The sequence below is a fragment of the Geotrypetes seraphini genome, chromosome 7 (genome assembly GCF_902459505.1).
Source record: "Geotrypetes seraphini chromosome 7, aGeoSer1.1, whole genome shotgun sequence".
NCBI classification, from domain to species: domain Eukaryota; kingdom Metazoa; phylum Chordata; class Amphibia; order Gymnophiona; family Dermophiidae; genus Geotrypetes; species Geotrypetes seraphini.
Window position 1 is genome coordinate 62,915,664 of NC_047090.1, and position 23,492 is coordinate 62,939,155.

Sequence of the window (23,492 nt, forward strand, 5' to 3'; positions counted from 1 at the left end):
CGGAGGGTTAGGACTTCGATGGGAAGATAGAACTCAATGGGAAACCAAGGTGGCAAGGGGGCCCCTTCTGGTGACTCAGACAGGCCGTGACCTGTTCGGGCCGCCGCGGGAGCGGACTGCCGGGCAGGATGGACCTATGGTCTGACCCGGCGGAGGCACTGCTTATGTTCTTATGTTCTTATGAGCTGTCCTAAGATGTAATATTGTGTTACAGAAATAGTAAAATAGCGATGCTTCATTATTATTATTGACGAAAATGATACAAACATAAACTGTTGCATAACTTAAAAACAGGATATGATAGATGAAAACTTTTTCAGATTTAAAGTCAACATGTGGCCCTTGTTAAGGTACAGGTGGAAGAATTCCAGTAGCAAAATGCTTGTTGACCAGTGTAGTAAGATTAAAAAATGGATTAAAAACAAGAATTATATTTATTCGTACAGAAGTTACTTCTTAGATGCACAAGCTTTAATAAGTAATTACATTTGTTAAATATGTTGCAGATTTTATGACACTGAATACTAATAGGAGTATATAGAAAACTATCAAATATGCTCTTCAATCGATATTAATCACTGTACCAGCATATTATTTCAATAAATAGTTTAAAATAGAAAATTCAATAAATTATTCTTATAATGAAAAGTGCTCAGTGCCTTTTGTCCTACAGATTTTATGACACCACATTAATTGTAATCCTTTATAAGTAATTATGTTTGTTTTATATGTTGCAGATTTTACAACAGCACAGTGTTAACCTATCTGAAGAGGAATTCTTTCATATTATGGGATTCTACGATAGAGATTTATCTTCAAAAATATCCTATAATGACTTCTTGCGAGTATTCCTTAATTAGGCAGTCTAAGATGTAGTTATTAGGAACTCGATTTTATCATGGGTCTCTTCTACTGGAGGATTTCACTGGAAAAAGGGGACCATTTTGTTCTTTTTCTTTTATGTACCCTTCCCCTCCAGAATGGCCTTTCTCCTCCCCTCCCCCACTGAACTCCGCCTCCTTTTCTTCCTCTGCTTGTCAGGAGGAAAGCAGTACTCAACACCTGCCTCTGGAGATTGCAAGGCACCATGTGGTCCAGACCAGTAGACTGAAGCCAGCCTCAACAGTGATATGAAGCACTGCTCTCTTCTTGCTGAATGGGGAAAAGGAAGAGGTCTTGGGATTGGTGAGGGTGGAAGTAGGAAGATCTGGGGAAAGAGATGCATTCTGCTAATGGTAGATTTTTCAGGGGAGCCACCTTTTCATTATTTGTCTTACTTTTTGAAAAACATGATAAAATCAGGTCCCTGGTGGTTTTCCATTAATTATAGGACCATATGTATAAGTACTATAGAACACATGAAGAGATACAAAGACTTAGAACTGTTTTCTGAGAGGTTATCTTCAACATAGGAATTTTGCTTTCTCTAGTCTAGATAATATGTGACAACATTATATGGCTACTAGTTTGTTCTGCAAAAGGCAAGTAATCAATTATAATTATATTGCTTTGTTTAGTATATATAATATAGAATAAACTGTTCTATAATGATTCTTCCAGATTTACAAGTAATACATACCAGAACAAAGAAACCCTAGATCAAACATGTAAAATGATTCTGAATATTCACATCTTGTTTATGACTTTCAAAGTCACCCATGTAGTCTATCTTTTCTCCTCTTTGATCATGACATCTTTCTTTAGCTACATTGTATGTATGAAGGAGGGAGGGGGGGGGACATGACAGCCTCTGCAGTATACTTTCTTAAAATTCATTTTGGTTACATAATATTTCATTTCATTGTGCTTATCTTTTCTCTGAAGACTTCTTTACAAAGGAAAGATGATCTAAAAATAGATAGGGGATGATAAGTGCATTTGTGCTAATTATAAATGTGCAACATTTACACTGTTACACTTTTTGTTTCCTTTCTACTGACAAAAAGCCAAGCAAGTTCTCTGTCTGACAGATGTTTCTTTGAGAATAAAATAATTCCTCATTAGTGACCTTTTGACTTTTATTGAGTTGTGAACAACATTTGTTGATGAAATTTCATCTATTTAATGTTGCTTTAAATTTATATAAAATGTTTTGGAGTGAATCTACATTTTTATTTCTCCTTTAGTTTTTCAAGAACTGCAATATATTATCTCTCCCTCCCCCCCCCCCCCCCCCCCCATTTTACAAAGGCATGGAAGAAGTTTTTAGCGATGGCTGGTGAACTGAATGCTCTGTGCTGTTCCGATGCTTATAGGAACAACTATAACTGTTGGAGCAGCATACAGCATTCAGAAAACAGTCACACAAAAAATTATTTGTGTATGCCATTTAAATCTGAGTTTACTTCCAATAGAACTATAACTGGAAATGAAATAATTGAATTTTGAAATATTAATGCTCCTACCCACTTAAACCATGCTGAGCTGGCCAGCCACCAATATTCATCATCACTTAACTGGACTATACAAAAGACAGTTTTTTTCTTTCTGCAAGCGAACCATGAGGAAGTGCTTCTGATCTGCTCTGCTTCTTTTTCTTATTTTTTTTCAACATAAGTTTGTCCTTTTAGGTGGCTTTGGTGCCCTGAGACACTTTTTCAGGGGGTCTCTGCCTGGGAAAAGAAGCAGTTTCCATGCAGCTTCACAGGGCAAACTTTGAATGGACCTGTGGAGCCAGCATGCTATGTGCCACTTTGGAGCTCAGGATCCATTCACCTGAGAGCAAGCTTGCCTTCTGACTTGTTCAGAGATTTATATGCAGGCTGTATGTGTCCCGACTAAGAGCCGTTGGTGTATCAAGGCATAGGCTATGTTTTCCCGCCCCTGGTCGCGTATGAAGGTTCCGAAGGGGCAAAGGTTTTGGTCGAGGTCCGTCTAGAGTATTTGGTGATATGAGGCAGAAATTCCTTTACCTTCACTTCAGCTGCAGAGAGAGCTGAGAGGCAGACACTACAGAGACTGTAAGTATAGCCTCCTATGGGAAAACCGGAGTGGGGATCTCAAAAAGTCATTTCTTGAGAGTTTCTGGGTTCAGGTCTCCCACCTCCAAAACTCTTATTTGTTGGTTTATTTTTGTTTTCCACTGGGCGCGATTTTACTGGCAGTGGCCCTCTTGGATTTTTATTGATTTTTTTTGTTTTCCAACTTCTTTTTTCTACCTCAAAACACCTCGATTTTGTTAAAAATCAATAGAGATGGACTCCTCAATATCTGATCTTAAGAATTCATGCAGAATCTCAAGGCTCAATGCATTTTTGCAGATTCTGTGCTTTTGAATGGAAACACTGTGATCGGTCATCTCTGGATTTGACAGAAACTCATCTTCATATTCCCGGGACATTAGGAAATATCTGAGATTCCATGTTCTCCAGGAGCATTTCCATTTTCTTACACTTTCACCAACGTGTTGGTGGTAGTAACAGCTCACTTCCAAAGATTGGAGGTCCAAGTACACCCCTATCTAGATGACTGTATGATCATTTCTATGTCCAAGCCGGAGTGCGAGCAAGCAGTGGGGATGGTGGTATCTCTATTGCAGTGCCTGGGCTGGATAGTCAATTTCAAGAAGAGCCAGCTAATAGCCTCTCAGACTTTAGAATATCTGGGTGTTCAATTTGGCATGGTGCAGGGCCGTGGTTTTCTTCCTGAGTCACGCAAATAAAAGAAACTCCAGAAGCAGATTTTGGAACTCTTAGCACTTCCTACTCCCACTGCCAGGCTTTATCTGCAGGTATTAGGTTCAATCGCGACCTCCCTGGAGGTTGTTCCCTGGGCCAGGATGCACATGTAGCCTCTACAGGAGTTCCTCCTGTCTAAGTGGTCCCCACAATGCCATCCCCTTCAGACACTGCTCCCTTGGATGGAGGCGGTGAGCAGTAGCCTTCGTTGGTGGCTATAGGGAGAGGCTCTGTTGAAGGGCTTGGCCCTTTAGATCACAGAATGGATAGCACTCAATGACTAAACTCTGAGGACTTTAAGAGATCAGATTCCACAGGTGACCCTTGAGGGGAGGAATGCTGGCCTAGTGCCTAACCCTCAGTAAGCCTGGTTCTAAGAGAGGTTGTAGAGTATCTGCATTAAAGATAATTTTCACAGCAACCTGTGAACTACTTTCTGCCTAACCCTCTCACCAGATCTGGTTACTCACCCTTTTTCCCACACCTGAAGAGTTACTGAGAAGATCTGCCCTGCTGAGAGAAAAAAAACCAAACTATCCATTGGAACATCTTGTCTGGTGGTATTCAAAATCGGGAAAGGTAAACTTCAATTTTAGTAGGTTATATTTTTGTAGTTCTCTTTGTTAGCTCAGCAAAATCAGTCAGGCAATAGTGTAACCTTTAGAGTCTGTTAGAGTTTAATACAAGAAAAGAAAGAAACAGGGAAAACAACACCACAGACACAAATATGCAGCACCCAGAGTGGAACTGTCCAAAAAAGAATGACGTGCACTAAAAAAAGTGTCCTTCAATTCATCTGGTGAAATGACGATCTTTATTGTTCAAACATCAAATTGACTCGACATGCGCATGTTTCAGCCAACAGGCCTGCCTCAGGAGTCTTAAAAGTCACTAATGATGATATATGAGATATACTAACACTCAAATGAATTTCACCACAAATCAATCAAAGAAGAGTGTTATCTAAGCCGTTTTCTGGAATGGGGGAAAGGAGTACTGCAAGCTAGTCCTCCAGCAGCTGTGACTCCAAAGCGGCTAATAGAGACCACCATCCAGGGACTAATTCAATTTGGCTGAGGCAGTTTTTCCGTCGATGTCCCGGCTGCTAACCAGTTTTAAAACGTGTTGCAGTTGCCAATGGCAGATTTCCATCACTAACCCACATAGTTAGTGCTTACAGTGCCTTGGTACGGAACACCATGTTGAATCCTACGCACGGTATTACACCCTGCAAAAATATACCATTAAGAGTCGTACGTTCCAAGAAAAGTTGTTCAGCACCGGTATGGACACCAAGATGATGTCGCATCCTTCCATGTTGAAATCATCTACAACGACGTCGGGGGGACATCGCCCCATCGGGTAAGCCAGCTTCCCAACAGGTCTCGCAGGTCAACATTGCATCGAGTCACTTGATGCCGACCAAGCGACAACTGCTTTTGCGTCTAGCCTCTTCTCCATAGAGGTGTGCATCCTCTTCACGGTCACCCTCTTCAAGGCCAGACAAGACACAGATGGTACTGGCAGAACACCAAGCAGAACTAGTGCTCTCGTACCGTGAAAAGCTTGAAGCACTTTTCCATGTTCAAACTCCTTACTCTGACACTGCCTCCAATGGTACCAGTCTAGCCTGAGTGTAAGGCCACCAGGTCCTGCAGTACTGATACTGGATCTCCGGTGCAGCATTGATGTTCCACCTTCAAGCACAGTTGATCTCATCACATTGCCTGTTCTCCATCATGGTGTTGATCCAGTTCCTCGAGGCATCAGCTTCTTCCTCATCGCCTCAGCGATCAAAGTCTGCTCAGCATTGTTCATCTTCAGCTGCTTTGAAGTACAAACATTGCTCTCCTTCCCACTCTACAAAGTGTAAAAGGAAGTCCCATCATACATTGCAATCAGATCGACACTGGACTTGACGTCACCATCGATCCCGACGCATTCCTTCGCCAAAAGACTTTTAAGACTCGGATTTACAGTGTGACTCAGTCCACCATAGAGGCTTATGACACTCCTTCTGAAAAGTCTCCTCAGAAGTCTCCACAAAGAGCTAAGTCTTCTACTGAAAGACTTTCTTTTACAAAATTTATTCAGCAATTGGGAAAAGAGCTCCCAGTCAAGTTAGAAGCTGATTCTGCCAATAGTGCTGAATATTTGGAGGGTTTAGACTATAATGAGCCTCCTAAAGAACTTCTTTGCTTATCATTACATGGTATTCTCAAGGAGACTCTTCATAAAAACTGGGAGACCCCCTTTACCATTACTATGGCTGCTAGAAAATTGGACTCTATACAAAATCATTTCTTCTTCTGGTTTTAAGAAACCACAACTCCAGCATCAGTTCCTGGTGGTAGAGTCGACTTTGAAAATATCTACTCCATCCAGAGTCTATGCCTCAGTGCCACAGGGCGTGTAGGGCAAACTATGGACAAGTTTGGCTGCCACTTGTACCAAAACTCCATGTTGGCCAACAGAGTCCTAAACTACAATTTCTGTATTTCCTGCTATGTCAAGAATCTGGTTTGGAAATTGCCTTCTTTTGATAGGTATATCCCTTCACAGCAATTACAGGATTTTTGTCACATCTCTTGCACCCCTGCCCTGGCTAGAAGATACATGGCGAGATCAGCATATGATACTTTTGAGTTATCTTCAGAGCCTCAGCTATGTCAGTGGCAATGAGACATATAGCATGGCTCAGAGTCTCAGACATGGATCTCAATCTCCAGGATAGATTGGCTAACATTCTGTGCTTGAGTGATGAACTATTTGGTGATTCTATTGAAAATGCTACCCAAAAGCTCACTGACCATGAGAAACATCTCACAATGGTGCAGTCTAAATACAGCTACCCTGGATGAGCTAGCCCCAATACAAACAAAAACCAGAATCAGCAGATGATCAGACAAGTGGTTTAACAACGAACTACTCCTATTCAAAAGGCAATGCAGACGACTAGAAAGAAAATGGAGAGAAAATAATCAAGAGCCCATAAAAATAGCATGGAGAAAACTAAACCAACAATACAAATTAAAACTGAAAGAAAAAGGAAGACACACTACTCTAACCAAATAGGCAGAGATTCCCAAGACACTAAAAAACTATTCCAATTACTAAGACAACTCACAGACACCAAACCCTGCCTGGCCAATAACGACACCCCTCTACCCTCAGCCACCCTTTTAGCTGAATACTTCAAAAACAAAATCACAACTGCCAAGACTACCTTCACTGGAACCCCTACTCACCTAGAAGAGATCACATTGCACGCCCCCCCCCCCCCCCCCCGAAAAAAAACAGTTGCAGCAGACAGAACCTGGTCCCACTTCTCTACTATACAATGGTCAGACCTTAACAAACTCTATAAAAAAAATATAGCCACGCAGCCTGTGACCTCAACCACCTTTTACCATACCTGTTAAAAACCTCCAGTACTTTATTCCGCGCCCTCCTCTTACAATGGATACAAACCCTGCTCACAGACGGCCTTTTCCTGTAAGACCTCAGCGAAATCATTGTCACCCCAATCCTAAAAGACCCCAAAGAAGCAACAGATTAACCATCCAACTACAGACATATAGCCTCAATACCACTTTATGTCAAGCTAAAGGAAAGCCTCATAGCTAAACTCCTCACCAACTACCTAGAAAACCACAACTTACTCCACACTACACAGTCTGGTTTCAGAATCAATTACAGCACAGAGACACTACTGGGATCCCTCCTGAACATAGCTAGAAAACGGGAAAAAAATGCTGATTATACAACTATAGCTCACCGCAGCTTTTGACCTGGTAGACCATGACATCCTACTACAAATACTAGATTCAACAGGAATCACAGGTAAGGTACACACATGGTTTCAAGGATTCCTACAATCCAGACTTACAGAGTAAAGTCAAACAAAGAAAAATCAGAACCATGGTCCAACCCCTGTGACATACCCCAAGGATCACCTTTATCTCCCACTCTTCAACCTCTACATTGCATCCCTCGGCACCTGCCTAGACAAATTAGGCCTAACCTCCTATAGCTATGCAGATGACATCACCATTCTCCTTCCTTTTGATCAACCAGCACCCTTCATGGCAGACACACTACATGGAACACTAGAAACAGCAGCAACATGGATGAAAGAGCACAAACTGAAACTGAATCCTGACAAAATTCATCCTCCTCGAAAATAAAACTCCAACCATAACAAACCTAGCAATAAACTCAATCACATACCCCATTCAACCCACTCTAAACCTTCTGGGAATGCTGATAGACAGAGGCTGTATCATGCAGCCACAAATCAACAAAACAATACAGAAATCATTCGCAGTCATGAGAAACCTAAGGCAAGTTTGAAAATTCTTCAACAGAAAACAATTCCAGCTCATGGTCCAGTCCCTAGTCCTGGGTATTCTAGACTACTGCAACATCCTCTATCTCCCCTGCCCCACAACCATGATAAAACAACTACAAACAGTACAAAACACAGCTCTGAGACTTATCTACTCACTGAGGAAATATGACCACATCACAGCGGCTTACCTCGATTCACACTGGCTCCCAATACAAGCAAGAATATTATTCAAATTCTACTGTCTAATAATAATAATAACAACTTTATTTTTGTATACCGCCACACCATATTAGTTCTGGGTGGTTTACATCAAGAGGACTGTTACAAAACAGCGATTGACAATAAACAGAGACTGCCCAGCCTACTTGAACAACCGACTAATCCAAACAACCACAACTAGACATAGGAGAATCCACACTCCATTCACACACCCTCCAATCAGAAACGTCAAATGAAAAAAAAATGTATGATGGCCTCCTGGCCACTCAAGCAGCAAAACTAGACTACCAATTCTCCAATTTACTGATCACAACCCCAGACTACAAAACCTTTTGAAAAGAAATAAAAACCCTGCTATTCAAGAAATCTTTAAAGACAAACTAACATAGCAAGAATCATCTCAATCCCCAATAGCAACCCGCTCCACTCCATAATACCATGAGAAATGTCCAGATAGCTCCTTATGTAATCTGCCTTTAACCGCAAGGTAATGGAGGAATAGAAATCATTAATGCAATATAATGTAAACATTGGTATGCCTTAGTCAAATCCAAGCCTAAGCCTTCATTTTCCAAGTCTTTCAAGCCTTTTTCTTCCTATCAGAGGTATTTTTCTTTCAAACCTGCTGCTCCTAGACCATAGAAGAAATAGAAACAGCAGCACCCTCAGAAAACTCAGCCAGTAGCTCCCCAAAAGCCTGCTCAGACTTTTTGACGTGCTTCTCGTGAGCATAACCGCTGTTCCTCTATCCCAGCCATCGAAGGGGTTCTTCCTGGACAGAAAAAAATGTGGGCTTTACTCCCAGTATTTTCTCATCCCGAAGAAGACAGGAGGTCTTCGTCCAATCTTGGACCTCAGGGGTCTCAACAAGTAGTGAAGAAAATGTTTTGGATGTTATCCCTAGCAACTTTATATCCCCTCTTAGATCGCAACAACTCTGGATCTGAAAGAAGCTTACACTCACATTCCAGTACATCCGGCCTCCAGACGATTCCTCCGATTTCAGGTGGCTCATCACCATTATCAATACAAAGTACTACCCTTTGGCCTTGCATCTTCTCCCAGGGCCTGATCTGGAACTTATACCTGTTTTGACTTGGTCTAAGTCAAAACGTATAAGTTCCATCCAGGCAACCTCGTCAAAGTTTCGATTATAGCTGCTGGATGACTAAGTTTGGTCAGCCCACATCCAACCCATCTCCCTCCCTCCCCACTCCTTCAAAAATTCCCCTTTTCGCTCTGGGCATACAGAGGCAGTCAAAAGGCCTAAGCTGCCTCTAGGTACGTCTAAAACCCAATTTGATTATCGGTACTTGGATGACCTGTCTTTTTGATCGTCCAAATGCCAATATAGGCAGGTTTTAGATGGGTTTTTTTTTCTTCCGATTATGAGCCCCATAGTGTATATTCCTGAGTTTCTGTTTTGTACAATTTGTTTTAAAATATTATTTTTGGCAGCAGACATCATTAGTCATAGGGGAGAGTGTGGCGCAGTGGTTAAAAGCTACAGCCTCAGGAACCCTGAGGTTGTGGGTTCAAACTCACGCTGCTCCTTGTGACCCTGGGCAAGTCACTTAATCCCCCCATTGCCCCAGGTACATTAGATAGATTGTGAGCCACCGAGATAGACAGGGAAAAATTGCTTGAGTACCTGAATAAATACATGTAAACCGTTCTGAGCTCCCCTGGGAGAACGGTATAGAAAATTGAATAAATAAATAAATATTGGCTATAAAGAACATTTGCTAAAAGAAGGCCTTTAGACAGAGCTGGCTCAAGGGACTGTTGCACCTAGCCAACTTTTACATCAATGCTCCTCCTCACCATGATCCAGTTGCTCTCCCTCTAACTTGTCTTTCCCCAATGCTGGTGAGAAAGGGCCCCAAAATCCTGAATCCCAATCTGGAGGGAGTGATGCAGAACTGGGATTTTGGCACCCTTTATCACCGGCACCCTAATCCATAGGTTGAGCCAGCCCTGCCATTAGACTTGTGACAGTTATTTAAGTGCTTAACAAAATTGGATCCTTCAGCTTTTAACATTCATGTGTTTTCTTTTTAAGTTGTCACACTAAATCAATTACATAATTAATTTTGCAACAAGTTCTCAATGTACAATATTTTAATTTAGTTTTAAGAAGTTACAGTACTAAAGACTGGTAGGAGATGGCATAAACTGTCAAGAATATTAAAGAAAAACTTTACAGAAGACCTTGTTCTATTACAAGTTAAATATTCAGTACTATATGTACACAATATAAATGTCAAATAGAATATGTCAAAAAAGTATCAATCTTATACATGACTTGACATTTTCAGAATTCATACAATGATGACTCCTAAACTATCAATAGCTCTTGCTGGAAAATTTTGTTTGTCTTACAACTTTGGTCACAACATTGGGGTTGCTGTAAAGTATATTCTTTGTACTTCTTTATTGAGTTTTCTAAGAGGGATTCATCTGCGTTCAATCTAAATGAATTCAGGCCTTAAATAAATCATGTATTCCTTGGAGTGGGTAAGTCAATAACTATCGGTGGATTGACTGGTTGGTAATTAACAGTGCATATAGATGAATTCACGTAGGTAGTTGTTCCATCAGCCATTACACCATAACCTAGAGAATAAAGAAAGTGTTTTAACTATTTTACTAATGTCAAAACATCTGACAAATTATAATACAGTATTTTTCCCAAACCAATGAGATAAGTGTAATGTTTCTCTAAAGTATGCTGTTAAATATCAAGATCTTCACAATTACTAAAATTAATGAGTTATATTTTAAAATATGTTTTACCTCCTACCTTTAATTATTACCCTATGCTCATTCCCTAAGGCCCTGATCCTATAAAAGATACCTAAAATTAGGTGCCTAGATTGGCGCGCATAGCCAATCTAGGCGCCTAACAGCACAGTTACTAATCTTTAACAGGTATTCAGGGACAGCAGGCAGATATTGCCACTGCTGGGTCAGACCAGTGGTCCATCCAGCCCAGCAATCCGCTTCCGTGGCGGCCCCTAAGTCAAAGACCAGTGCTGAAACTGAGACCAGCCCTACCTGCATATGTTCCGGTTCCGCAAGAACTTGTCTAATTTGTCTTGAATCCCTGGAGGGTGTTTTCCCCTCTAACAGCCTCTGGAAGAGCGTTCCAGTTCTGGGTGAAGAAGAACTTCCTTACGTTTGTATGGAATCTATCCCCTTTTAACTTTAGAGAGTGCCCTCTTGTTCTCCCTGCCTTGGAGAGGGTGAACAACCTGTCTTTATCTACTAAGTCTATTCCCTTCAGTAACCTGAATGTTTCGATCATGTCCCCTCTTAGCCTCCTCTTTTCAAGGGAGAAGAAGCCCAGTTTCTCTAATCTCTCGATGGTGCAGAATAAGTTGTGAAGGGGGGACCTTTTCTTGAAGCAGCCTGTCGGCGAAACATGTCAGATATGAAGATTCTGCACCATCCCGATCCACATAAAAATTTCTATGTGGATCGGGTTGGTGCAGAATAAGTTGTGAAAAGGTGACCTTTTCTTGAAGCAGCCTGTCGGCGAAACATGTCGGATATGACAGGTCCCTTTCCCGATGAGATAAGATTATCAAGAAAAAGAATATAATAAGATAAGTTTTAACCAGTTTTTATAAAGGTTAAGTTATTGACATTAAGCACTTTAATAAGTTTGAGATATAATGAAGCACTTTAAAAAAAAACCAAAAAATTGTGAAACATATTGAGTAGGGGCTAGTGAAGAAGCCATAGCCAGTGAGAAGAATTTTGGCAACCAAGCAAACACAAAAAATTGTGTGGTGACCAAATGGCATTTCTGAAGCCCTGATAGTTTGACTAAAGCAACTTATTAAGAAGAGAGAGCGGCATTGAGAGATATAGTTGTGGTATTAATAATGATAAGGGAGCACTTAGGCCCAGATTCTGAAAGCGGTACTAATTGGCAGGTGCTTGAAAAAAATGGTGCTGGTCACATGTCACTCTTGATTTCCTTGCCTTCCGAATTGCTAATAGCCAGTAATGGTGTCCCCTCCTGAGGAAGAGCTTACGAAACTCGAATCGGGGGGTTATTGATCTTATCAAGGCTATAGTTTTACACTAATGCATGTTTGAGCACCAGCACTTTAAACGAGACTATGGTTTCAGATACCAGCTTCTAACAACCACTCGCCAGTTCAGATAAGTAAAGCAATTATATTTATTCATTGATGGTTTATAGCGAGTGGTAATGGGACCGTAAAAAGCGATGATGGTCCCATATTAACCAAAATCTTGTGTTATCACAAACTAAATTGGTTACGGGTCTGAGCACTTTACAAATATTTTTAAATTATATAATTGTTTACATATAGAAAATTAGAGCTGTGATTTTGAGAGTAATACTCAGATTACAATGCCATTTTCAGAATTGTAGCCTGCATTGACCGTAGACGCCAGAATGTAGGGCAGAATTTTACAGGCCTACATTTCTGGTGCCTGCCTTTGACGTAGAATCACACTTAACGGCGCCAAACATCAACCCTGCCCATAACCACACCTCTTTTGACGTTTGGCACTGCTAAGCATCTGTATAGACATGATTCCGGCACTGTAATTTTTTAGGCTTCACATTGCACCTACTTTTTTTTCTTTTGATTCTAATTGGTTTTTAACAGTATGGTCAATTATCATGCCATTGACAGCCAATTAACTTAGGCACTGGTACAGAGTCTACTGGCGTCTTCCTAATGGCACTGGTTTTAGAATCTGGGCCTTAATAAATTCAAATATGAACTTTAACAAGCTCATAACTGAAAAAAATATTGGCTAGTAGGCACTTACCTGATTCTATAAAAGGACTATCGCATGGCGCCTAGCACCACATTGAAATTGTCCGAGTACAGGTCTTAACTATCTGGGGGGAGGGGTACATCTTATACTGAAACTTAGCAAGTAAAATGAATAATTACTGATTTGTTGGCTTGAGAATGACTGTTGGGCAGACTGGATGGACTACACAGGTTTGTTGGCTTGAAAATGACTATTGGGCAGACTGGATGGACTACACAGGTCTTTATCTGCCATCATTTACTATGTTGCTATTTGCTATTTGATGTTATAAATAAATACAGTATGCTTGTTGGGGGTACACGGCCTGGCCACCACAGAGGATATTCTCTGCCCACCAGTCAAAGCCGCAACCACCACCGGGGATCTCTCCTTGCAGCCCACCCCCACCCACTGAAGCCGCTGCTGGAGATCCCTGTCCACTCTCCCTCCCTGACCACCCGTCCATCTAAGCCAAACTCTCCTTGCTTCCTGCCCCACCCACTTCCAGGGTCCCTGCTTCTCCCTCCCGAAGATGACCCACAGGGCTTCCCTCCGACATCCGAGGAAAGCCGCCTGGGTCAGCAATGGGGGGGGGGAGTTTCCAGTTACCTCCTCGCTCATTTTGCCTTCAGTGGCTTGTTGGGGAGACAGCGGTTCACAAGCTTGCACATAGTTGACCCGGAAACCTATCCGATATCAGGGCTGACATCGGAGATAAGGCTTGTGCGTCAGCCACGTGCAGCATGTAAATCGCTGCCTGCTACGCGCCCTCTGAACATGCTGCTGAAGGCAAAAGGAGCAGTGTGGTTCAAACAAGAGGACAAAGGGAGAAAGGAGTGGGGGAGGAGGGAGAAGGAGCGTGTTGGGACATTGGAGGGGTACAATTCTTGGACAACAGCTGGAAGGCGGGGAGGGAGTACGAACTCGAAACAGAAGGAAGGGGGGCATGAACATGGAACACAGAAGGGAAGAAAGGGGGCACTAACTTGGGACAGGAGGGAGGGGAATAGAAAGGGAAAATTGTTGGGCATCAGTGTGTGAGAGGGAAAGGAAGAAAGAGGAGAGAGATAGAGATGCATGGGGAGAGAAGAATGAAAGGAGAAATGTTGTATATGGTAGTGGAAAGGAAACAGAGGGGACAGATTGAAGGGGAGGAGAGGGGGAGGAATGTTGAACATAGTGATGGAGGAAGAGATGTGGCATGGTGCTGCAGACGGGTGATAGAAGGAGAAATGGACATGGAGCTGTTGGGTAGTGGTGAAAAATGCTGCACATGATCTGGGCGATGAGAGAGGAAGAAATGTTGGATGTGACAGTAGAGGGGGTAGAAGAGATGCCTGGATCTCTCAAGACATGTACACAGAGAGAGAGAGAGAGAGAGGGAGATTTGTTACCAATAGTGGTGGAGGATATAGGAAGAAAAGTTGGATTCATGGAGGGAAGAGAGAGATGTTGGTTGGGGAAGGGAATGAGATCCGATGGAGAGGAAGCGTGCAGGAGGCAGAGATAAAGAAATATTGGATGCACAGTCAGAAGGAAGTGCAACCAGGAAAAATGATTTTATTTTCATTTTAGTGATCAAAATGTGTCAATTTTGAGAATTTATAAGAACATAAGAATTGATACTGCAGGGTCAGACCAGTAGACCATCCTGCCTAGCAGTTTGCTCACGCGGCAGCCCCCAAGCCAAAGATCAGTGCTCTAAATGAGTCCGTACGTCCTAGTTTAGCAGGAACTTGTCCAGCTTAGTCTTGAAACCCTGGAGGGTGTTTTCCCCTACAACAGACTCCGGAAGAACATTCCAGCTCTCCACCACTCTCTGGTTGAAGAAGAACTTCTTACATTTGTACAGAATCTATCCCCTTTCAACTTTAGATAGTGCCCTCTCATTCTCCCTTCCTTGGAGAGTGTGAACAGTCTGTCTTTATCTACTAAGTCTATTCCCTTCAGTATTTTGAATATTTCGATCATGTCTCCTCTCAGTCTCCTCTTTTCAAGGGAGAAGAGGCCCAGTTTCTCTAATCTCTCACTGTACGGCAACTCCTCCAGCCCTTTAACTATTTTAGTCACTCTTCTCTGGACCCTTTCGAGTAGTACCGTGTCCTTCTTCATGTACGGCGACCAGTTGTCCGCAAATTTAATAACATCACTCATCGTACCTATGTCCAGATCGTTTATAAAGATGTTAAAGAACACGGGTCCAAGCACCAAGCCCTGCGGTACCCCGCTGATGACACTCTTCTAGTCCGAATATTGCCCATTTACCCCACTCTCTGTTTTCTATGCTCCAGCCAGTTTTTAATCCACGTGAGTATTTCACCCTCAATTCCATGGCTTGCAGTTTTACAAAGTAATTATTCATGTGGAATCTTGTCGAACGCCTTCTGAAAATCCAGATATAAAATGTCGACCAGGTTGCCCTTGTCTATCCGCCTGCTTACTCCCTCGAAGAAGTGCAGCAAGTTCATCAGGCAAGATTTGCCTTTGCTGAAACCATGCTGGCTGGTCCTCATTAAACCGTGTCCATCAAGGTAATCAATGATGTGATCCTTTATCAGCGCCTCTACCATCATTCCCGGTACCGAGGTCAGACTCACCGGTCTGTAGTTTCCCAGATCTCCCCTCAAACTTTTTTTGAAGATCGACGTAACATTCGCCATCTTCCTGTCGTCCGGAATCTTTCCCAATTTGATCGACAGATTGGCTATTAGTTGAAGCAGTTTAGCTATAGTCCCTTTCAGTTTCTTGATGACCCTTGGATGGATGCCATCTTGTCCCAGGGATTTATCGTTCTTAATCCTATCAATCTGCCTGCATACCTCTTTTAGACTGACCGTCAACCCTGTCAGTTTCTCATCTTCATTTCCAGCATATAGCCTGATGGATTCCGGTATGCTGTATATATCCTCTTCGGTAAATACAGACACAAAAAATGGGTTCAGTTTGTCTGCGATTTCTTTGTCCTCCTTTAACACTCCCTTTATTCCATGGTCATCCATATCTGCGGTCTATATTTTGCACTATATTTGTCTATTTTTCTATAGTTGTTACTGAGGTGACATTGTATATTTTAAAGTCATCTGCTTTGACATCTTTGAAAAAAAACCGAATATAAATGATATTTAACATTTTTTCTGTGTACAATGTGCTTTGTGGGGTTTTTTTTTAATTTTGTGGTTACCATTATGTATTAATAATATTATATTGTGTGTATATGAAAAATGGATGGAAGAAATTGCATTACAATTAGTACTATTATTATGGGGGTGGAGTTAAGGGCGGAGCTTGGGTGGGGTATTCGGTTGGTATTTGTTAGGCTTAGGGGGTACTTAGCTTGAAGAAGTTGAGAAACTGCCATATACACTCCCTCTATGTCCATATACACCCTTCCCATGCAGCATTCCCTTGTGTCCCTGTTCCTATGCTCCCATCCATGCCCACCATCTCCCCTCTTTTTGTATATCTTCTTGTGTCCAGCTTCTCCTCTCTCTTATTCCCTTACACCAATGTGTCTCTCACACACTCCCTCTGCTATGTTCAATGTTTCACTCACTCTTCCTTCATCCCTTTGGTTCAGCTTTTCATTCCCTTCCTTTCTCTCTCTTCTTCCCTGCAGGTCCTGCACCCCTCTCTCTTCCCTATAGCCCTCTTCCCATGGATCCAACACCTCTATTCCCTCCCATCAGTGCCCAAGTGTCGGTCTGGCACCTCTTCCTTCCCACTCCACTCCACCCACCACATCGCAAGTCTAGCAAACCCCATCCCTCATTTCTGATCGCGGTTCAAAACCAGCAAAAAAAAAAACCCCAAAACCTATGACTCACCTGGGTTGAAGAGGCAATATTGCACACAGGGCTGCTCCTGGACCTTCTTCCGGTCGAGTCCCTCCTTCTGATGTAACTTCCGATTTTGCCAGAAATTACATTTGAAGGAAGGACTCAGCCAGAAGAAAGTCTGGTAGCAGCCCTGCATGTGATGTTGCCTCATCTTCCATGAAGCTTCCAAGAGGCTGGTAGGCCCACCCAGGAGAGTCCCAGGTTTGTTTGTTTTTTGCTGGTTTTGACCCTGATCAGGAGCGACTGAGGGTACAAGAGAGGGGGCGGTTGGACCTGTGATAGGGAGGGAGGAGGCTGCTGACCAGGAAGGGAGGCAACTCACAGCAGATTCATTGCAGGGACAAGGCCATTTACCACTCACGGGCCAGTGAAAAGCATTGTTCTCGTAACCGCGACAAAGGGCAAATTTTTTCCCTTGTTCCTGTGGGTTAGTTCCTGTATCATTCTCTGCTTCCTACCAAATCTTTGGAATAATTTACCCTCTCATATCAGATATCTCCAGGGCCTTCTAAACTTCAGGAAAGTTATTAAAATGTAAAACATGGGAAGACACAAAATTTGAAGGAAAAAGAGCACTTTGGAAGAACTCCAGAAAAAAAACATCTTCTGAATTCCATAGAAAACTAAGAACTGATGGTCCTGTAAGCCATCAGGCAGGAAGGCACTTGCACATACGCGGTACAGGTCGTCTTGAGACTTCTGAAGAGTTAAAGTGATACTTGGTTCTTTTCAAAAATCTAATACCTCCCGCTCTCTCGTACCCTTGTCCCTCTCTATCTTCTTAGTTCTTTTCCTATAACCCTTCATTGTAGTTCCTTTCTATTCTAACTCTGTAAACCGTGCCGCGCGGAGATGGCGCGGTATACAAACCTAAGGTTTAATTTAGTTTAGTATACTACACTTTTAGACCATCTGTACCGGGCTCTGTGGATGATGTCACCCACATGTGAGAATTTGCTGCCTGCTTGTCCTAGCATACACTGTGTATAGATAGATAGATATACATATATATACACTTTACAAGATCTTCCTGTTAATTGTATTGAAGTTCCAGAATTGTGTTTGATAGAGAATTTCTCCCGAGAGGTTTGGGTTTTGTTTTTTTTTGCTTGATTTTTAGAATGCAAACATTTATGTAGGTAGGTAGTTATGTTAAAAAATCTGTAACTTCATTTTGTTTAAAAATAATCTCATTCCACTCAGCACATAAATATAGATAGTAACAACAAATAAAGCTGTAAAATCTCATGTTGAAATTCCAAGCAGTTACTGAGAAAACAGCAAAAAACTATTGGGAGTAACTTTTTTTTTTTTTAACTTTAGCCTGTATATATACATGTAAGATGAGCACATAACCTAATTATAACCCTCTGCTCAAAAACTTTTCAATGCTACCCCTTAGTCAGTCACGATATTAGTGCTTGAGATCTATTTCAAAAGCTATATATTATAGAATTGTATGTTCAGACACCTTGATTGCAAATGAGACAAAGTCCCAAAATGTGTCTTACTTGCCAATCATTGCATATACCTTTGATTAATGTACAAAAAACTGTGTAGTCTCAATATATATCATACTTTCCTGAACACAATTAAAATAGTAAACAATAACTTATCTTACAAACTAAAAATTCTGGATCCCGACATGGACCATGTTTCACAGTGCTGCTTCAGGGAACCCAACAGTACTTTCTCAAAAAATAGGGTCCCTATAAGCAAACACATATAAAACCAGTCATCTCAAAATCAAACTCAATGCTCAAATTTAATGTCAAAAAAACCAATTCACTGGATGTTTTAGGAAGCAAAAATGGAGAGTACCTTTGATTTTCTTCTCTTCAATTTCCTGTGTCCATTTTCAACTGCCCAAAAAACGCCATGGTCCTATATGAGTGCTGACACTTCACTACGTATGTAATGACATCATCCAGCAGCCAATGAGAAATCTCCTACCACATCTAAAGTAAATCCAAACTGTAAAACAAAACACATATTGCTGACTCATCCCAGAAAAGCCCTCCACTCGATTTCCTGATTAAGCCCATTAGAGCTCACTGTTTGCAAACAGTGAATCCAGCGCTGCTCCATGTGCCATAACAGCTAGGTGAAATTACCTCCTCACATCAAATGTAGAGCTTCCAAAACAGAAAAGTACAGTTCCTCTCTGGAGTGATGATGTTCCACCCAGTGCTGAACCAAAGGGATATCCATTGACAAAGTCCTTAATCTGCTCAAATGTTCAGTCATTTTTAGCCTTACCAAACTTGCCATATATCCAAAATACAAAAGAAGGCAGGGACATTATATAATAAACACAACTCCCATGAAGCCACAGCCAGTGCTTACTTATTGGCCACACTTTTTAACCCAATCAAGCACTTGGAGTTGTTCCAAAGCCACACCATGGGTACACACTCTGCACCCCCCCCCCCCCTCCAACAGGCTATGTTCTCTCTAAGCTAAGCACATGAGCAATTGGTCATATATTCTAGGAGTGTCACTCACAGATTTTACATGGTTACTCACAAAAATACTTGAAAATCTGGAAAATTGTTGTTTTTTAGAACTTGTCACTCACATGAAACAATATTTGTATGCACCCGGCCAATTCTTAGAGGGAGCATTGCCCACCTGGGTTATGGCCTGTCATTAAACTGGTTCCCAGGTCTCTGGGTATCAAAAAAGATTTTTTTCAACTGCTGCTTCAGATTGTGTCCCTGAGCAGTGACATAGTAAAGAGGGTGCAGTCCGCCCTGGGTATGGTCTTCCTAAGAGTGTGGTGGCACCCCTTCTCCTCTCTGCCTCCCCCCCCCCACACCCACACCTCTCCTTGCCACGCACCCTTTGCCTTGCCCCATACCTTTCCCCGGTGCAAAGTTGCTGCCTGCATCAGCATCGGCACTCTCTAACGTCACTTCTGGGACCTAACCCTAGGAAGTGACATCAAAGGGTGAACCAATACAGACGTGAAAAGCTGAAAAGGTATGGAGAAAGGGAAGGGGGCAGGGGAGGGGCGCCGCTCACCCTTACTATGCCACTGTCCCCGAGAGAATGCAAATCAAGGATAACACAAACACTGAATGGTATTGTAAAATATTCCAGTATTGCTTAATGATACATTTAATCAGAAATGCATGTTGGGAATACAGAAGCACACAGACTACTGATTACTCTGAAGACTGACTGTACTATTTTGATCATTTTAGTGTCTCTAATTATTGGCTTTTAACTTTTTAGTTCTATTCAACTTCTTTTATTGTTTTTTTTAACTATTGTAAACCGCATAGAACTTTACAGCCTTGCGGTATATAAACTGAATATTATTATTATTATATAATGCTCTCTTAAAGGCTTTATCAACAATTCCACAAGGGTACCCTTCTTGTTCAAATCGAGTCTACATGTCCTCTGCCTTGTCCATAAAATCTTGATGAGATGAGCAGTCTCTGAAGGCATAAAAACTGACTGGTAGGTATATTGTTCCTCAAAAGTTTAGGATGAAAATTATCATACCAAAGCAAATTTTTGTGATCAGTGCCTTTTCAAAAATGAGCAGTGACAAAACTAGCACCATCCCACTGTACCAATATATCTAAAAAAGGAATTTGCACTATCACAGTAAATTGCAAGTTAGGGTCACATGAATTCAGCCAAGTTACAAAATTATCTAATTGTTGCCTCGTGTATATCCATACTGCCAGAATGTCATCAATATACCATTTCCAAAAGTATAAGTGCACTTAATGTTCAGATTCATATAAAAATGTGTCTTCTTGCTGGAACTTTTAGATACACTATAGTGGAGGCTATCTTTGCACCCATTGCAGTTCCCTGTATTTGAAAATAAATTTTCTGGAGAGGGTGTGGCTTGGCTGCAAGGTAATATGGACGTATGATTGCACTGCTCCCTTAAAGTCACTTTTAGTTTATTTTATCAGTAATTAAGAGTTTTATTTCTTCCCCAAAAGATCAGAATTTGTTTATCATATTAGTAGGGAGACAAACAAGGTGGAAACTGCTTTTGCAGCAACTGGTTCAGCTAAAAGATCCAAGCCTGATCCACCTACACCTAAAATGCCTACTGAAATCTTAGAGCAGCTGATGGTGGAGATGAGAAATATAAATGAACTGCTGCAAGATAATTCAAAACAGCTCTAAGACAACTCAATTAAGCTCTCAGCAGTTCAAGAAGAGGTGGTAAATCTGGCAAATCAAGTGCAGGTTTCTAATGCTCGTATGGAAACTTTAGAGTATCGAGTAACTGCTAATGAAACTTGTTTAGTTCAGTGTCAGACTATAAAACTATCTTGCGTCTGACTAAGGAACTGGAAGATATCAATAAAGGGCAGAAGGAAAAACATTAGATTATTGGGTATTCCGGAGGGAGCTGAGGCGTCTGACTCTATTAAATTTCTGGAGGACTTTATTCCAAAGCTCCTCTCCCTGAACCTCAAGCAACCATTTGAATTTGAAAGGGCACACCGTATCCATCACGTGGGAATAGCAGACTGAATGATCCAAGACCCTTAATTTTCAGGATGCTCCGATTTCCACAAGTCATATAAATATTAAGGGCTGCTAAGGAATCTAAGAATTTGAAATGGCAAGAGTCAAGAATCTTATTTTTACCTAAGTGTGCAAAGGCCATGGCAAATGTTAGGAAACAGTTTCTGCTACTCCGCCCACAGCTGGGAGCAAAATACGGGTTGTTTTACCTGGCAGTGATGAAGGTTACACACAGTAATAAAACTGCCCACTACAAAGACCCAGTTAAACTCCAAGAATATCTCAACCAATTCTTGGATGTGATGACATAAGTTCATGAGGTTTGAATTTGTAATTTTAGAGTTCAGTTTTTATTTTATTTTTATTGCTAACTTTAGTGAGTACATTTTTAATTTTCATAAGTTTTATCTGTTGTTTGTTTAAAATGGCGGGGATTTGGGTTGGGTTTTTTTTTTGCTCTGGTGTTTTCTTGGGCAATTGGTCTCAAGAGAATAAACATGGAAAGTCCATTATGACAATGAGTTGAATCAAAATTCTACTATTTTGTTAATGGTGCCAGTTTAGAATGCTGTCAAAGAGTGGAGCAGTGACGTGGTTAAGTAGGCAAGGAAGACTGATACTTTGAAATGCCTAATCGCTAAATGAAAGAAAGATTAATGCTGAAGATCAGATCTCGGAACGATGTTAGGAACATGGACAATGTTAAGTTTTGAACTAAGCCTATTATAGCGAATATGGAAGAGAGAAGAGTTTTAATGTTTAACGAGGCACTCAGTTCGACCGATGGAGTTGCTAGAGTGCAGTATCGAGCGGGAAATGGTACCCAGGCAGTGGCTGATTGATACCAAGAAAATGATTCTCTCATGGATCTAAACAATATAGGTTTTTTAAAAATCTTTATTAAGTTTCAATTTTTTATGACAATAATCATATGAATCAACAGTATCCAACAATATCAGTAAAAAATGAAATATAATAACAAGGTAAATTAAATAAGTTTCAACTATTTGTTAGTCCACAATAGTATAAAGAAGGAGGAATTCCATAAAGATCGAAGACTCTTTTATTCCCTCATTTATCAAGGAAAAAAATGGTAGCCTGAACTGGACATAAACTAAACTTCTTGAGCATTCATTCTTGAGTATTGACAGGGGTACTTGCAGATCTCAACTCACTTTCCGAAATAAATCTTGTCAACTGTGTAGAATCAAAAAAGATATATATGGCTCCCTTGAAATTAACCAGACATTTACAAGGAAATCTCAATACAAAAGTAGCTCCCAATTTCAAAACCTGGGGCCTCAAAAGCAAAAATTATTTCCTTCTTTTTTGGATTAATTTAGATACATCCGGATACATTCTTATTTTTTGATTCAAAAACAAAACATCTTTATATCTGAAAAACAGCTTTAATAACCAATCTCTATCTGAATCTAATACTAATGGCACAAATAATGTAGCTAAGGTAATCTGTTCTGAATCTGATTTTCCTATTAAATTCGTCAAGTCCAATAAATCTAATTCTGGTTCCTGATGATCTTCCAGAGTTTTCTTCTTTCCCAAGGAAATATAATAAATTTTAGAAATAGGTGGAAAGGAATTCTGTGGAATTTTCAGAATCTCTGAAAGATATCGTTTAAACATATCCATTGGTGAAGTGGTTGTTAATTTAGGAAAATTAATCAGCCTTAAATTTTGTCTCTGTGTAATATTTTCCAAGACTTCCATCTTGAAATTAATATTACCATTTTCCTTTATCAGGAGATGATTTTGTGCTCCAAGATTTTCTAATTTTTTCTCTTGTTCAATTGATTTTTTTCTCCAGTTTATCCACCTTTTGTTGCAAAGTCAACGTCTCGGCCAATATAACAGAACATTGGGTGGAAAAAGTTTGAAATTGAGTCCCCAGTGAAAATTGTAATGTGGCAATTGCTTCCCATATTGAGTTCAAGTCAATCACTGTAGGCTTTTCCAAGGGTGCCACAGTATAAGTAAATTTCAACTCATTTAAGTTCACAGTACCTGGCTGAATATTAGATGGTGACGATACTTACTGTTCCCCTGCCAACATCAGGTTACCTCGCGGCGACGATTGAAAAA

General features: G+C 41.0%; 2 protein-coding genes across 12 annotated transcripts in view; one reads left to right on the forward strand and one right to left on the reverse strand.

The window, feature by feature from the left end:
* Positions 1-2,007, forward strand: part of EFCAB6 (EF-hand calcium binding domain 6) — a 474,908-nt gene extending 472,901 nt beyond the window's left edge. For both annotated transcript variants that reach the window (XM_033953069.1, XM_033953070.1), the window contains exon 31: positions 738-2,007. In XM_033953069.1, coding sequence (XP_033808960.1) covers positions 738-860 — 123 coding nt within the window. In that variant the 3' untranslated portion in view covers positions 861-2,007. The remainder of the gene's footprint in view (positions 1-737) is intronic.
* Positions 2,008-10,356: 8,349 nt separating this feature from the next.
* Positions 10,357-23,492, reverse strand: part of MPPED1 (metallophosphoesterase domain containing 1) — a 435,376-nt gene continuing 422,240 nt past the window's right edge. For 8 of the 10 annotated variants that reach the window (XM_033951634.1, XM_033951632.1, XM_033951628.1 and 5 more), the window contains exon 7: positions 10,357-10,863. In XM_033951634.1, coding sequence (XP_033807525.1) covers positions 10,745-10,863 — 119 coding nt within the window. In that variant the 3' untranslated portion in view covers positions 10,357-10,744. Of the gene's footprint in view, positions 10,864-18,507; positions 18,596-18,707; positions 18,861-23,492 lie in introns of all 10 variants that reach the window. The other 2 variants (XR_004540103.1, XR_004540102.1) reach the window with 2 other exon arrangements.